This window comes from Microtus ochrogaster, chromosome 15 (assembly GCF_000317375.1).
Source record: "Microtus ochrogaster isolate Prairie Vole_2 chromosome 15, MicOch1.0, whole genome shotgun sequence".
In the NCBI taxonomy this organism is placed as follows: Eukaryota; Metazoa; Chordata; class Mammalia; order Rodentia; family Cricetidae; genus Microtus; species Microtus ochrogaster.
Genome location: NC_022017.1, coordinates 38372638 through 38390366, shown reverse-complemented (window position 1 = coordinate 38390366; position 17729 = coordinate 38372638). Strand labels below are relative to the sequence as shown.

The window sequence follows — 17729 nt, the reverse complement described above, 5'->3', positions numbered from 1 at the left end:
AGAAGACAATATATGTGACATGGAAGAAACCATTTGAGGAGAGAAAAGGGACCAATGAAGAGGGGCATGCAAAAAAAAAAAAAACCAAAATATAATGATACACATGCATGAAAATAAGTCACAATGCTCTAAAATACTGCTGGTTAAGTACACATGCTCTCTATTGGTAAACCTCAATGTTTGGTTTGTCTGGTCATCCATCAAGGCCGTCTCTTAAAATAACACGGCATCCATTATGCAATGTTTTATCTAGGCAGCATGGCCTGAATGAAAGTGCTGATTAAAATGATAGAGGGCACTGTGATAGCCTTTGTTACCTAAAGTTACTGGGGTCGAGAGACTCTATAAAATGGGTCTCTGTCTTACTAGATTAATGAGGATACAAGCTCAGAGAGGTTAAGTAACTTAACCAAGACCAAAGCAAGAAGAAAACAGATGGCCAGGTTATTATGAAGACTTGCTTTACTCCAAAGGCCATTCTTATTTCCTCTGTCACGCTATAATCATTTAAAGTAACAATCAGGTCAGATCACTTTCCTGACTGAAACCCATTCCTGCTAACTAGTCAAATCCAAACTGCCAAGTTTACGTCTGGCCCCACCAACCTTTTTCCTTGTCCCCATACCACCCAGTTCAGCAGCAACTTCCCTGTCAGAAAAAGGTTTTTACAAGTTGCCGTGCAGCAGGTGAGGTATAAGCATCAACTCCTGGTCTTGGATGTAAACAACTCTCAACTCATGAGCAACCTTTTCAGCTTCCTGTCCACTGACCTCTCTCCTTCTGTGAAGCATACTTAATCATCTACAGGGGAGGTCCTTTGGTTGGCCGCTGAAAAGGAACCTTCTGGGTACCCACGTACTATCAGGGAGGCCTTGCCCACCTTCCCATCTGGTCTTCGAGTGGCAAGAAGGTGAATGCTCAGCTCTGAACTCAGAGTACCTGTCTGTTCCTGGAGCAAAGCTTCTGGGAGGCAAAGGTCGGGTCTGCTTTACACATGTGCATCAAGCTTTCTGTGCACCCAGGCTTCTAGCACAGCTGACTGAGTAAATAAACAAATAAACACAGTCTTCTCCAAAGCAGGTAGATAGTGCTGAGTCCTGAGCACTACAGAAGATGAGCCCAGCTCTGGTTTGCCTAGAGTGTTCAGTATCAGAATGGCTGGATAGGCCATGGAATATGCAAACTGCTCCTAGAATATGGCTGGAGGTGACAGACGGAAAAAGGGGCCCCTCTGCCCAGAGGCTGTTAGCCTTTCTCTGACAATTGTGGCTTTGGAGGTCACTTTCCATCTCTGGCAACGCTGTAGTGAGCCATCTCTTCCATGTTGTTAATATCCTCTGCCTGACAGAGCTACTGAGATATAAGTAGATACAGTAGGGGAAAAAACCCTCAGACCCAATGGGCCACACAACAATAGATGACGGAGCACATTACAAAGAACCATTTCCTAACAAAGTGATACAAAAACAACTACTCTGCTGGTTGTCACTAACCTAGAAGAGGCAGACGGCTGCATCATAAGTCCCATCAAAATTCTTGACTTTCTGTTAGGATTTACATGAGCTACAAAACTTTAGGTTTGTACAACATACTCTTCTCAAAGGGCCTAAGCTATCTCAGGGATAGTGGCTTTCTTATGTTTTAAAAAATATTTTTATTAACTATTTGAGAATTTCATATGATGGATTTTAATTATATTCTTTCCCAAATCTATCTTCCATGTAAATGGTCCTGGATCCAGCCCAACCTCCATCTTTCTGTCTCTTTTCTGTCTCTTCATCCTTCTTCTTCTTTTTTTTTAAATGACTTTAATTTGTGCTGACTTCAATTTGTGTTGTCCATAAACTTTAGGTTATGAAGCCATCCACTGGAGCATGGTTGACTTACCAGAAGCCACACAGCCTTAAAGAAAACGGACTCCCTCTCCTATAGAAGACACTAACTATTGTTAGCTCTCAGTCAAGGGTGGTGGTTCAGGAACCCCTTCAACGTGGGTTTCTTAATTTGATCAGAGCAAGCAAGTAACCAACTAGGACAGTCAGGGCTTTGGGATGCATGCACTTTACTTCTTAACTGGTTCAATAGATAAAGACCAAGAAAAAAGCAAGACAGAATCACAGACTATACAGAATTTTCAAATATTCTAGAGAGCAAACCAATAGAAAGTTCAAAATGGGAAATTAAGTAAATTATAGTAGAAATGTAGGATAGGAATGCCACAGCTATGAGAAACAAATTTGATGGCAATGCCTCTGCATCCTGAAGAGGACCTTCAGGATGGCAATGATGGTAATAGAACAGTGCCCAGTTGCCTGCTGGCCGCATTGTGGTCTCATCAGTTAGAAGGCTATAGCCAGCTAGTTTCAGTATATAAAATAAAAACATTTTCAAAATGCGTAAGTGAAAACTCAGGTTATGAAACACAGCATTATGAACATGATGTTGTTTCAAAAAGTTATTGATTTAAATTTATACATTAAAAAATGGATATAAACGTTTACTGGTGACTTTTATCTTCATCTTGTCTCTTCTACTTTCCAAGTTTGCAATAATGAATGGTTATTTTTTTCTAACAGAGTTAATAAGAAATGTACTACGGAAGCACAGAGGACAGCCCCTTCACCAGTGCTTACATATTTATGGTGATGAGGGCTGAAACCAAGGCTTTACTCATGCTATGCACAAAATATTCTCTAGCCCTCCTTTTACTTTTTTTTTTTTTTTAAATACAGGGTCCTGGTGTGGAGTTGAACCTAAATCCTCATGCTTCGACTTCCTGAGTAATTGGATTGCAGGCCTGTGTGACCAGGAAAACGTTTGATCATTAATGCAAGTTACAAATGAAATCAGTGTATAAAAGCAAAAACAATATGGTACTGAGTTTGAAGGAAAAAAGTTCAGCTTTCCCATGCACTAGGAAATTCCTAATCTCTGGTGCAGGTGGCTCCCCAAGTATGTCCTGGACTAGCATTCTCAGTGCTGCTTGGAAACACCTCAGAACTGAAATCCCACATCTAATTAACCAGAACCTCTTGAGGATGGAGCCCAACAGCCCAAATCTTAGTAAGTTCTTGAAGTGAAATGAATTAAAGCATGAGAGGCACTGCCTGAGACAGGGCTGTCCACAGTAGACAATCCACATTCCTGTCATGAAGGAAACGCCTCCAGTCAGAGAGGAAATGAACTTGTCTACTGTCTCAGGTGTAACTGTCATGAAGATGGAACAGAGGTCAAAGATTGCTCTACAGAATTCTGAAAAACCCAAGGTACACCATATTCTGCTGACATCTTAGAAGACTGAATTCAAAAGGGATTCCAATTTCCCTGGAAACATTACACAAAGAAAAAGCGTAGTGTGGGAGTAGAAGGGAATATGAAAATCCTTAAAACAATGCAAGTATATCCTGTCTAATTTAAGTAAACAATGGGTTAGATTTAATATCCCCTCCAGAGAGAGAAAACAATCCACTGTTTCCTTTGCATCTCACCCCACGGAGAACAACTACTCTGGAAAGGGAGGAGCTGCAAAGAAAAGGAAATCTCTAACTGTAAGCCAGAGAAGAAAGCAGAAGACCACAGCCATATACAGGGTTCTTGTCCTGGAAAGATAACCAGTTCTTGGCCAAACTTTGGACTTTAAATTTCATCTCATGCATATCATTTATAATTTTCCATGTGTGAATTACAACAAAACCATTCTGTGACATCGGGTTACTTTTTTCTCGTCTCCTATAAATGTCTTTATCACATATTCCATGCATGTTTTGTAACAACTGACTCCAGAAAGACTTTAACACAACTTAAGATACCTGTAACAATCCAAATATAGGGGCACACCCAGGCTTAATAGTGTCAGGAGGAACAGTGATGCCTCCTTGTAAATCTCACACCTGATCAGAACCAGAGCCAAATGCCGCACTGGGCCTCCTGCTTGGTCTGCCCCTTAATGTTGTAAAGTGCTGCATTTGATCTTCATGGAAATGGTCAGAATTCAAAACACGACCTCAAGGGTGAGTGTGATGAAGGCCATTCATGCATGAGAGGAATTTTAGGTTTACATCTGGGATACCAGCTGCTTCCAAGAAGCCAAAGAAGTCTCGCCTAGTCATGGAACCCCCAAAGCAGGGGCTTTGTAAAATTATGTCCCTATGTCTATTTTTACCTTTCTCTTTAAAATCAAAGAATTCTTTAGAATGAGCTATCAAAATGTTTCATGCAACCATTCTCAAACAGGAAGGGACAGTCATGCCTACCACAGAGCCTGGCATATAGTGGGGCATCTGGTAAAAGTCGCTAGGTTGAGGAACACTTTAGAAAGTCTGTATTCTTAGTACTGACTTTAATTTACATTCTGACCTCAATGTAGTATGCAATGCAAACCACTGCTGAATGCTATTTAGTGCCTCTTTTAAGGGAAACAGTTTCCACCAGCAGAAAAAAAAAAAAAACCATGTTCTCATAAACACCTACTAAATTATTTGTACCTCAGGACAAGGTTCCCACTAGTGTGAAGCTGAGATACCCCTTTTCTCTGGATGAGTGAGTGAGGAAATGGGTGATCTGCCTCTGCTGACCTAGCCTGTGACGGTGCTAGCAGAGATCTGAACTGTTATATCCACCCTTAAAGTTACACTATTTCTGCAGACTATCGGTCCTCCTGCTATTCCACTCTCAGCACAGTGGGAGCAGTGAGTCAGTGGGGAGGCTACACTCTTCTAGTGGCAGATTACTAAGACTCTATCTGAAGCCTGGATGAGTAGGACATTTCTTCACGTATCATAAGGGACCAAAGAAGCAAAAGGCATAGTCTAAACAACCAACTGGCTGAAAAATGATCATGATTATATAGTAAATATAATTATAAATGAATCCCAGAAGGTAGAAACAGAATGGAATGAAACACAACTAAAGACACGGACCACCTGATCTAACAAAAGTTCTAAGTTAGCATTTCTCAAAGTGGTTCAATGGGAAGTTGGTATGTATCTTGTATGTCAAAGTCAGTGATCAAGAAAGTTCAGAAGCAACAAATTAGTTAAGATTCTTCAGTATCATGTGTCCATCATACAAATGTGCATTGCAAGTCTCCTTGAGAAATATCTTCTTGGAGCAGAACTCTCACCAAAGAACAAGGCATGGAGTTAAGTTTTCCATTTCACTCACTTCGCTTCTCCTGTTCCTAGACAGGAGCAGCAGATACATCGGACATGTCCAATGTATAAAATTGGGTAGGGCATACACTGACCTTGCACACACAAGTGGAACATGAACTAACTATCCGTGCTCCCCTTGATTATCTGTGCCCAGCGCTGTTCACATCAGCCCACAGGAAGAGGCCCTGACTTGACTGTGTATTCTCAAGTAGTTAGGTGTGAAGTGGGTGCCAGCCCTGTTTGAGGTCACTGGTATGTGCTGAGTAACGAAAGACTGAGAAACATTCCCCAGAGGAATCCAAAATAAGATTTAATCTGAAGCAGTTAGGGAGAATGAGAAAATCTAGGTAAGAGTTCATTCCTGGGATGAAAAATGGAAAAGAGAGAGGGCAAAAGGTCAAAGGAGTGACTGCCAGCCAGAGCTTCAAGGAATTCTCAGAGCCAAGGGAAACATTTGCATTTGCTTTACACAATGCACCTACAGATCCAGGCTAGGAAAAAAAACTCCAGAGCCACAAACAGAAAGTTAATTATCTTGGTGTCTGTCTTCTCCTTGTAACATCTGTGCTACTGCTTTAATTGTTTCAAAATCAGTATAACTTTTAACTTAATGGTAAGTCTATGGCAGCAAGAGCACATCATATATTTTCCGAGGCAGTGAGTGCAGTGTGCTGTAGAGGGCACTCAGGTTTGAAGAGCTCTTACTATTACTGGAGGTGGGATTCTATTTTCTTTGCAGCTACCAAGGATTGATCTAGGGAGTCAGTGAGGCAGAGACAATGGCAAAAAAAGCAATGCTCACCAAGTACTAACCAAGCAATCCTTTCCTTAGTTTTCTGGTCTGCCAGGGCAAGGAAGAGCTAAAAACATCTGGAGCATTGTGAAAGTCTTCATAAGCCTACCTGGTTTCCTTTCTCCCGCATACCAAACCCTGTTGAAGAGCTGCTGTGTACCTTATTCTCTGATTTGTTCTTATTATGTGAACCAGATTCCTTCAGAAGACATGTGACAAGAGGAAACTAACTTACTATACTCACTCACTAACCTGTTCCAATACAACGTAAAGTGCTTTAATTAATTCATAGCACATAGCTAGCACGCTATAAATACAAACTATTGTTACCTATTTGTTATCTATTTGGATAAGCAAAAGTTAACCATAAAATAAAAGCAATGTTACTGGCTTAAAGGCTCTGAGGATGAGACTAGATTAATTAGTTAATCAATTATGTAATTAATTTAAAGACAGTATCTCCTTACATTGTCCAGAGCGGCTAGTATTAAATACTTGAGACTACAGACAAGACCTCTGTTAACTGGTGACTAGGTTCTATCCCCTTTTTCCTTCCTCTCAAGTGGACTCACAGCTGTAAAGCATGTCTTTCCCAGTTACAAATGCTGTTTTGTGTGTACAGTTCGAGTTGAAGATCAGCTCACAATCACACACAGCATGTACACACTCCTGATGAAAGTGTGATCTGCCATGTGAAAATTTTACAGGCTGAAAAATCAATCCTAGGTCAGGCTAAAATCAATGATTGTGAAGTATAACCATTGGTTGAATTTCTATTTGAAGTATTTTTTAATGTACAATAGCTTGTACTAATTTAAAACTCAGCCGGGACTATGCACAACTTCTGTACACTGGATATATTTATTATACAGAAACTATGTACTAATGAGAAAAACTATAAGTCATTAGTTATGGATGGTGTGGCTACATAAGATATACTATGCAGCCTATGAAAATAACTGGCCAGTTTTATTTGTATGTCAGAGAGTGCTAACAAGCTTCTAAAACAACAGAACAACAAAAAAGTTCTAAGAGCTTCTGAAATAAATACATGATGCACATTTTTGCTGGTAGCCAACCCCACCATGACAGACTACATTTCACTGAGGAGCTCTGACTGGGAGTGGGACTCCATTTCAGCCTGGCGTTCAATGTCTCACTGCAGAGGGAACAATGTTTAATTGGCTTTGGCTGGAGGAGCCTTGGAGGTATTACAGGGTACATGGCACCTACATACACTGTCACCCATCTAAAACACAAACCCTGAATCTCCAGATTATCTAACTCTAAGGAATTTGGGCAACATGAAATATTTATAATATAAATTTGTAATAATATGTAAGCCATTAGTATCTGTTTCTAAATGTATAAAATTATTCAAAAGGAATATTACCATTAAAATGTCAGACACTAAAATTATCTAGCAATATTTATTTTTTATCTTTTCCCATGCTCCCATTTATGTGATAGTAAACATATGTAACTATCATAATAAAAAGAAAACACCTCAAATCCTTTCCCCTTGTTCGCCAGCCTCCACCCGCATGGAGAGACTCACTAACGGAATGTACCACAGTACTAACTGGTGACCAGTCACACCAGGGCATGAGGGGCTATGTAGTACAATTATAGATTTTCTTTCTGTAGACAGAAGAGATCTTAGATGGGGAGCCCAGAAGCGACAGATACATCTACAACACAACTCCTTCACTTAATTCTCACGGAACATCATCAAAGAGAGGATGGGAATGATGACGAGAGCCAAAGGACAAAGAAATCTGTTGTGAGACTGTGTCTTCTAGAAACGATGGGGAAGCTTCACCTATGATGCCTCAATAACATGGCTTCCTAAACAAGACCTGAACTTGTTCTAAATCCACCGGACAGGAGCCTTACAGTCGTGTCCTCTAGACAAAGAACTGGAGGCAAAAAGAGAATGTTCCAAGTGGGAAATGGTCTCCTGAGGAATGAGCCCTTCCTTTATTGGTTATCCCACACTGAGCAGTTAGACCTGGAATCATACATACGACACTAAATGGGCTGGGCAGGTTGGCAGCTTATTCTCTCTCCTCTGTGTGTCTCTGTCTCTGTTTCTCTCCCCCACAGCAAACACTAATAATAAAACAGGGGTCATGAGTTTGAGAGGAAACAAAGGGGTCCAGGACATAGGAGGGGCTGAAAGAAGAAAAGGGAAAATGATATAATTATATTTTAATTTGAATTACAAAAAAAGGTGAGATCTTCAAAGATGCATCAGAGTTCAGGGCACCAGCAGTCATTCACTTAGCACTGGGTATAACTATATCATTCCCTCTATTCTGTTTAACATTTCAAAGAAAATTCTCAAAAATAATGTGAGAAAAATCTAGATCCAACGTATGTTTTCAGCTATTTTCATCTGGAGGGAAAGAAACTTAAACATAACAAAAACAAAACAAAACAAAAATAATCCTTAATCCAAACCACAACATTCTGCATTCAGAAACTGTAAACAGGAAGTGCTCTGCAGCTGCGGAACTTTCTGCTCTGCTCCAGCAGCTCTGAAGCAATAACTGCCCTCAACTGCTAAATGACTAGCAGCAGAGCCGAGCAAAGGCGGGCAGAGTCCTGGTGGACGAGACTCCATCTGGGCACAGCTCAGTAGGGTTAATTACGGTCTCCACACAGCTGTAAGCCACCGCAGCACTGACTCTGGGGGCACAGCATTTAAATGGTGTCTTCTTACCACGGAGGATCAATTCCCCAGTGCCATTTTGCTGTTTGGGAACTTTAAATGTATGCGATGCTGTCTGTCGATGCTTTAACTTCCTTTGCTAGGATCACAGGACTGTCCAGAAAACAACCATTTTATTGCTTTCCTTTTCAAAGGTTAAAGACATGAACTCAATCTTGGTACTTCAAGTTAAGTTTCAAAGCTGGGACAAAGGACTGAGGCTGTGGTGCCTGCTTAACAGATCAAAGCTGGACCAGGCTGCCAGGTTCTCCCAGTATCCTCTACCTGTTACAGGGTATGGCTGGCATACCTTACCCTCCACCCTGAACTTTCTAGCCCAGGGGCTGGGCCGCCCTTCCCCCAGAGGCTCATCCCTATAGAACCCAGACATTTTGGTTACCCTTTCCCTTTTTGGACCTTTGGCCTCCTTGCTGCTGTACCTGTTTGCCCTCTCTCCTTGTCCCTTCCCTTCCCCCTCTCCCACATGGCCCAGCTCAGTCTGGACATAACCACTCTGGACTCTACCAAATGTCCCTGACTCTATGCTTTTCCATATATGTATCATAAACTTTCTCCTCTATCATACCTCAGGGAAGTCATGGCCTTTGCTCTCCTTTTTATTTCTTTTTTTTTTCATTCACTGTGTATTTAATAAAATAAACAACAAAATCAAATTCAGGAGTGGTCTACTTTTATCTATTTATTTTAAGGAAGTGCACTAAAAAGAAGTCCTTCTCACTAATATATTAAATGTTAAAGGGGCAGCAGGGTAGGAGGGATGGAAGGGCCCCACATCGCCACAGAAGAACCACATGCTACATAGGTGCTTTACACAACGTCTGAGAATGCTACCACAACAGAAACTTCTGGAGGGAAGGGGCTCAGATGTGTATTCTCTCATGGCTAAATCCCTCTTTCGTAGTCACAGTATCTGCACAGAACCTCAATAAAAGCAATAAATGCATTGTGAGTGATATGGCAAGGAGGATCATCAATCTCATTTTACAAAATTGATGAAACCAAGACTTGAGCATCTTCCAAGGCTTACAGGGAAGCAGCGGCTAGTAACCTTTGCTTTGAACCCTCTTCAGACATGTCAAAGAAAACAAGGAAACCAATTCATGTCCACATGTCTCTGGATCCTTACCACTAAGAGGCAGCATTTCCTAGACAAAAGAAACCTAATAGACCAACTTCAGGAAGTACAGAGCAGATTCGTCTGGCTTCTCAGAATAAGAACCTCATAAATGATGTTAGGAAAAGAAATTTACCAGGAGGGAATAATTGGCTCACAAGACCTAGGGAAGTGCAAAGGAAGCAAGATAAAGACCACACACCCCAGGCACCTCAGGGCCCAAGAGAGGCCAATGGACTTTGGTTTGGTTTTACAATGAAAGTTTTACATAGTGATGCTTTAGTGAACATCTGTTCTTCCTTTCAGGCTACAATTTAATGCTTAGACTTTGATTTATAGCTTGAAAATTTTAAATTCATAAAAATTAGAAAACACAGTATAGAGCAACCCAGTTTACACTTCAACCAGCTTCCCCAGAAACAACAGCTTATGTATTACTTTTTAAAATCTAGAAGCTGACGAAAGTGTGACAGTGACTACAGACCTCATATGAACCCCACCAGTTCTTGCACAAGCTTTTCAGTCTCTTAAACAGCGGCAGCCATATCTTTGTACACAGTTTTAAGGAAGGTGTGATTATTTGTCTCTATGAAAAGCCCAAGGCTTAACTTGGACCACAGAAAAGACGCCTTGCTTCCCTGTGTTGGGTGGGTTAGCAAGGCACTCAGAGGCAGCAACAACTGTTGCTCAAATGGACCCAGGGACAACTCCAGCTGGCAGACCCTGCAACTGTCCACCTGATGCTGGTTTTCCAAGGGTTGGGAGGTCATGGGGCTTCCACCATGATTCCAAAGAAAAGCCTGGGCCCGAGCAGTGCTGCATCTCAGAGCTCTGTAAGCAGCATCTGACAGGGCAATGCATAGGGAAGCTATGGGGATAAGGCCAAGGCCGCTGGCGGATTCAAGGGAGAGAGAGGTGCCAGTACAATGCTCCCCTTGTCAGGAAAAGCTACAGTCATATGCAAAGTCAGCTCCAGAAGAGTGAACACATAGACTTCCAACTTTAGTGAAAATGATAAGGCTCCTTACCAGGAATGCCATCACCATCCTCAAATGGAGAATATTTACTTTTATTTTCTTAATGAAATAAACTAGCTCTTTAGCAATTTCTCTTTTCTTTCTTTTTTTAAAATTTACCTTAGACTTGTATTCTATGAAGGAGAGAGGACATGTCAAAAAAAAAACAAAACAAAACACAAAAACCAACCAACCAAATCCTAAATGAAAAAGAAGCAAAAACTAACAAAAATCAAAAACAAAACAACAACAATAACAAAATACTTGGACTAAGTATATCTTCCAAAATAGCTAGACCAGCAGCCTAACTCCACCCTCTGCACTTCCACTTTGTGTGTATGTCCCTGCCACTGTAGAGTCTCATACTCTCTTTCCCAAGCTAGAAAAGCTTCCTGGGTTCTCAGACAGTTATAACCAAAGTGAGGGTGAGTCTTACTTCACTTCCTTTCCTACTATCAGCCTTAGTGTTCGTGCTTCTGACCGTATAAACAACCCTGCAGCAAGTGGCAATACCCTGAAGGAAGAGGGAATGAGATTTACATAGTCTAACAGTTAAGAGACACATCATGGACTTGCTAAATCAAAAAGCACAGTAACATTATGTCTTAAGTTCACATTGTCTTTTTCTAAGCTTTGGGAAAAGATCAAGTATTTTATATGCAATGTCTTTTTTTCAGATTACACGATTTATTATTTATGACTTATTCAATGACATAAACCACCAATTAAAATTAAACTGTCAGAAAAACTGATGCATGCATGATTTTTAATACAAGAAAAAGCTCATTTTGACTGGCCAAACACTCAGGCTAACAGACTGCAGGAATGCTTTTCAAAAGGTGGTGTAGTCCTCTACGGTAAGCGGTTTCTATCAAATGGACTTATGACAAGATTACCACCCAAGGCCACGGAAGCCCATCTAAGGTGAGGGCATGAGCCCAGGCTCCAGATCCTTAGAGGATGCACAAGTGCAGTGCTGGGGAGGTGGGAGGGGTAAGATGCCTCTTCTCTAGGAGAGGAAGACTGAGGAAAATATGGTAATAAATCACCTTGCTGTGTAACTCCCCTACCTTTTAAGACTGAGATGATACCTGATTAAATCAAATCAAAGGCAAGTGTGACAGTTCTTAGAGTTCTTAGACAGTTTGCCAAACCAACCACACACATGCTGGAGCCCGGGGGTGTGCATGCAGCTAAGGCCTGGTGATACTCAGACACGGTACCTGGCAAACAAAACCCTGACCACTTGTCAATCTGTGTCTGCCTTCTTGGGTCAGTATCTTTAAAGATCTATGTCTTAAGATTCCTCCTGCCATCTACTTTCCTTAAATCTTAAAACACTTTTCTTGACAGGCCTTGTCTGTGTGGGGGTGGGTAGGGGGTGTTGAAAGAATTAAGGGAGGTTCCTTATTTCAAGAACGAAGATGCACAGCCAGAGCTATCTTCACACATGTAAGACATAATACAGACCGGGTGCATTGTCAACTGCATGCTTGGCACTGAAAGCTTCATCACTCTTTTAACCAGCTAAAACAAAGCTGTACGTATAGATAGGGCCTCCACAGGTCTCCATCAGATAGTGTCCTAGAGCTAAAGAAGAAGTGAACACATGCTCTGGTCCCTAACCCAGAAGCAATCTGCAACTGATAAACACAAAGGAAAATTTGTTTTTCTCTAAGGGAGTCTCACTGGAGAAACAAACCACACTCTTTAGGGTAGGCCTCATGTCCAGCAGTAGATGCCAACAGAAAGTGATCTCAATGCTACCTTTGCAGGTTCCTTGTCTGACAATGTCATGTTCTGGCTTTTTAGTTTCTGCCTGTTTTAAAATTTTTTTTTATCTTATTTTAAATTTATTTTGTATGTATTTTTAGTCTCTCTTTTTACGCTAATGATCCTTTGGATATGTATTAGAGCTTCCAGTTTAGTATTTTTATGGAATTCCTGAGTGCATAAATGAGTATATCTCCGAATCTGTATCTGTTTCTTATGCCTTTTGGGGGGCTCTCTGCTTTCTTTTTATTTGTTTTGTCCTCTGTCAATGGTATGTTAGTTTTTGTCTTATCTCATTTTGTTTGCTTCTTATCCCTTACAAGCCCATTTATTTTCTATCGAGACGGAAAGGGAGTGGAAGTAGGAAGGAACTGCAAGAATTAGAGGGAGGGGAAACCGTAATCAGGACATATTATGAAGGGAAAAATTTATTTTCAATAAAAGGGGAAAAAAACCCAAAACAAAGTCTACAAACAGATATCTTAAAACAGTAGCAATGGTAGAACATAGAAGACAGTTACGTGGTTTCTCTCCCTTTAGTAAATTCATGCTGCTAGTGGCAAGAATACAAGGATAGAAATTCTACCCTGAGACTTGTGAAAAACAATGACACCTACAGTACTGTACAGCCTATTATTATTATTGTTATTGTTATTGTTATTGTTATTGTTATTGTTGAGGTGAGGGAGCAATGACTTCTCTCCACATGCGGTGGCAAGCCTAAGTTGTGCTTCATTATACATGAGAAGACTTACCAGATTTTTCAGCAGCGTGGACAGTTCCTTTGTAAGTGTAGAAAACTTGACAAAAGCGGTGCCAAGGTCAGGGTTGTCTCTACTTAAAAAATTACTTCCAAATTTATCGAGAACTTGTGCATAGTTTTCTTCATTTTGTACATGATCTAAAAAAGAAACAAAGAAGAGGTACGGGCTGTTATTTGTCACAATGCAGAGTTCTTTTGAGTGCTGACAACTGGAACCTCTCAAAAGGAAAAGCAGAGAAAAGAGCATCAATTGTTTATTGAACACGTCTAGAGGTTGGCAGTACACTGAACGTTCTTTTCTTTTGTGACAGGGTCTGATGTATAGTTCAGGCAGGCCTTGGGCTTGCAACATCTTTCCTGGGGTCTTCTCTTGTGATTACAGGTGCATGCCACCACACCTTCAGCTCATGCTCTCTCCTCCCCCACCTCCTGTTTCCTCCACAGCACTAAGCTCATTCATATACCAACTCATCCACTTTCTCTCCAGTTATTTAAAGGAAAAATTCTTATCACATTCTCCAGCAATTAAGAAACTATGAAGAAACTTCTCATTAGAAAACTCAGTCTTAGCCAGGCGTTAGAACACCTTTAGTCCCTTAACTTGGCAGGCAGAGTCGGGCAGAGTCAGGCAGATCTATGTGAGTTTGAGGGCAGCCTGGTCTATAGAGCGAGCTCCAAAACAGCCAGGGCTACAGAGAAAACAAAATGTCTAGAAAACAAAAATGAAAAAAATACCCCCCCAAAAAAACCATAAGTCTTGGAATGCAAAAGATAACCTCAAGTGTTCTAACACATTTCTTTCTCTGCATCTAATCTTGATTCCTTTATTTTGTTTATTCCCTAGGTCTGCAGAACAGCACTTGTAAAATTTCTGTGCTTACTTCCCTAGTGGCATACAAAAAGTATTTGCCTTGTATTTAGGGATAAATTTTCGTTCTAGTTCTTGTTTTCAAATATACAAACTGAGACCAACCTTGTAGGAATGTGGTGCCAACAAATTGACAGGAAGCACACAAACATTTCTCAGTAGAGTGGATACACAAACAGTAGCCCCTACCCTCATGAAACACCTTCTGTCATGTCTTCCAGGCCATTATCCAGGCTTTCTTGATCATCCTCCACCTCATGACTGCTCCTCTCCACTATCTTTACATCTATCTGACCTCATCATATTGGAAAACCTCTCCCTGTCTCTAGGACTTTATTATTTTCTCTCTATGCTTACTGCTTTGAGATCTCAAGTCTTACCACTTTACATGATTTGTAAAAGTTCTAAACCCAAAGCCCACCCCTAAAACATAAACTTACATATCTAAGTAGTTATCTGATACATCCGCTTGGATGCCCAATCAACACGCTACGGCGACAACTTGAGTCTTCTTCCCCAGGCCTTTATCTCACTTAGTCACTGGCAAACAGCATTAGTGAAGCTGTAATGCAAAACCTGCCAAGTCATACTTGATTTTTCTTTCTCATACCTTGTACCTCAGAGTGGCCAAAGAAAGCCACTTACCACCGAGTATACCAAGATACAACCTAATCTGACAACTTCCCATCACCCCATGCTCATGACCTACCCAGTATCCTCTTTTCTACTGGACTCTGGTTGCTACTCTTGTTTGTTTCTGAAGCAGCATCCTAACACCACAAAGCAGATGTTAACTCCCATCACACACATAACCACTCAGGAGGAATCCCAGGCTCGTGATCTTTACAGGCATATGGAAAGGAGCACAGTACCTCCCATATCCTGGAGCAAATGTGTGGCAGCTGGCTTAACTGGCAACTGAGTTGGAGGCGATATTCCTTTCATGTGCAAGCTTTTCAAATATTCCAGTTTAGGTCAGATCTCCATCTCTCTATTCTTTAGTTCTGGTATACAAAGAATCTGCCACAGCAATGCCTAGTATATACACTAGGTGAACTGGTGACAAGTGTCCATTAGAATTCTAAGCCTTCCTTTAGTTAGAAGGAACCTTCCCTAGCCTGTAATTCCTGTAATTCTGCATAGCTTTTCATGTTATCTGTACACCTCTCTCCATAAGAGGCATGAATTGCCTCTGGTCACCTCTGTCTCCCCACTCAACAGACAACACTGTAGATTTCCCAAGGGGCTTAGGGTGAATTTCAGTTTGGCTTAGTAAGAATTTTTTAAGTCCTCTGAAATTTCTTAGGTTATTTATCCCCAGTTAATCTACTGAAATGAAATGCTTAACTTTCAAACACTCCTCAATAACTGTACAGGAGCAATGGGCATCCATGAAACAGAACACTGGCCTGGGGAATAATGGGCAAGAAGCATTACTGTCAACCAGTGAGACCAGATGAAGTCCCCAAAGCCTTTTGCTCATCTCAGCATTAAAAATTCATGATGCCTGCAGTGGCTGTAAGCATTTCTGGCTGAGATATTAAGAAAAGATAAAAAGCAGCTCTGGTTACTCCTCGGAAAAATAGAAAGGCCACATCAGCTCAACAACAGATTGTGTATGTCTGCCTGAAGCCAAGCTTTCTGCCTGAGCCACAGAAGCCAACTCACCACTGAGAATCCCACCTAACACTTCTTTCTGCTTTTGCAACCCAGTGGGAAACAATGAGGTTCACCTCAACCCTACCAGGGGAGAAGACACCTCAGTGCTAAGCAGTATACACTGGCACAGCAGCATTCTGCTTGTTTACTTGAAATAGTACTATGTTGCAAATGAAACACATGCAAATGTGTAGGTTAGCAGAGTATCTGCTACTCAATACCCAGATTCATAAAGACATTATTACAAATTGGTTCTGGAACCCCTTCCTGGGCATCCCACACAACTGCAGTCTCTTCTCTTCCTCCCTTGACATCTATTACCCTGAAACAGAATTTCATGCAGAGGTTAGAAAGAATTATGAGAAGCCTGGCAGATCAGTGATGATGACTCACTGCAAAATCAGGCAGACGAAGCAGAGAGAGGTCATGGGAGGGAGTATTTGATTTGTGTTGAGAATGTTCTCTGGCCTAACTCTTTCTCTATAATATCTTATTTTCCTCATCACCAGATCTCTGCAAAGATGTGATAGATGAGAGGCAGAAAGACAGACTGGGTAAGGTCTAGGTCATAGATCTGGACTACCCATGTAGTGCCTGTGAGTGCATATGCATGCATCAATCGAATGTGCTTCCAAACACTGTGATATGTCATATATATGTCATATTCTGTTATAGACACAGATATTAAAATATAGGGTATAGTAAGTTGAATTTTGGCATAATAACACTAATGGTGGGAGTAGCATAAGCAAAGGTGTGCCAGTCATTGTTATTTCGGAGCCGTATGTAGGATCTAATAGCACAGGACCTGCTCTTATGTATTTGAAGTATATTTTAGCATATTGTATTATGAATTCTACTAGGAACAATTTACTGAAAGCATTCCCCCAGGCCCCTCCCTCACCTCACAAAATACCGCTACCTCTGTACAAAACTAAGAATTCTCTGAGAAATTCTCTTCCAGTGTGTAACAAGAATGAGAGGCAGTGGCACTGCTCTGGTGGAGGAAGTACCCAGGGCGGAGGCAGAGGGAGGCCGTAGTAGAGAACAGTCAGCCATTTGAAGGTACTTCAGAGATACAGGAAAGGAGGAGGAGATAAAGGTTTTAAGGGAGACCATCACAGAAATAGGTTTGTAACTAAAGAGAGGGACTAAAGGCACAGGAAATGCCCGCATCACTCCAAGAGATAAGAAAGCATAGCAAGATCCTTTATGATCTGTACTGGGAGACTTAGAAATAGCACCACAAGGGGCAAGAGCCTTGGACTTCTAAGACAGTGAATTATGGGAAGGAACAGGGAGAACGTAGAGACTATTTTGGAGAGGTTCACGATTAATATGGGGAGGTACATAAATTCACAGAGCTCATGCCCTCACACACATGCTAAGTAATTCTTTCCCCAATTGATCTGACTCTCTGACAATCCTGTTTGCAGGTCCCAATCACTTAGAGAAAAAGCTCTACCCAGTTCCACTGCAAAATCTGAAGTGGGATGAAATTTTATCCAACGCCCAACTGTTCAGTTCTTTGGCCAAGCGGCCCTCTCTAAGCTTTACCTGTAAAATGGAAGCATTAATGGCATTTACCTCATAGGGGCAAGATATTTTAGGACAAATGGTTGGCATAGAAGCACAGAAAGTAAGTGACAATATTATCACTGCTGCTCTTGCTCACTGCAGTGCAACTGGGCGTGTGGCATAGGTACCGAAATCACTCTGAAATCAGGAAACTAAGAGCTCATCCCTGAGACTTGAGAGTGTGTCTGAGATGTGCTGCAGGTTCCATCCCTAAATGGACACCTTAAGAATTTCATCAGTAATTCACAAACAACAGTGATAACTAAGCAGGCCTTTCT

General features: G+C 41.2%; 1 protein-coding gene across 9 annotated transcripts in view; it reads right to left on the bottom strand.

The window, feature by feature from the left end:
* Asap1 (ArfGAP with SH3 domain, ankyrin repeat and PH domain 1) overlaps positions 1-17729 on the bottom strand; it is a 287931-nt gene that overhangs the window by 88268 nt on the left and 181934 nt on the right. For all 9 annotated transcript variants that reach the window (XM_026782793.1, XM_026782794.1, XM_026782796.1 and 6 more), the window contains one exon: positions 13339-13484. In XM_026782793.1, coding sequence (XP_026638594.1) covers positions 13339-13484 — 146 coding nt within the window. The remainder of the gene's footprint in view (positions 1-13338; positions 13485-17729) is intronic.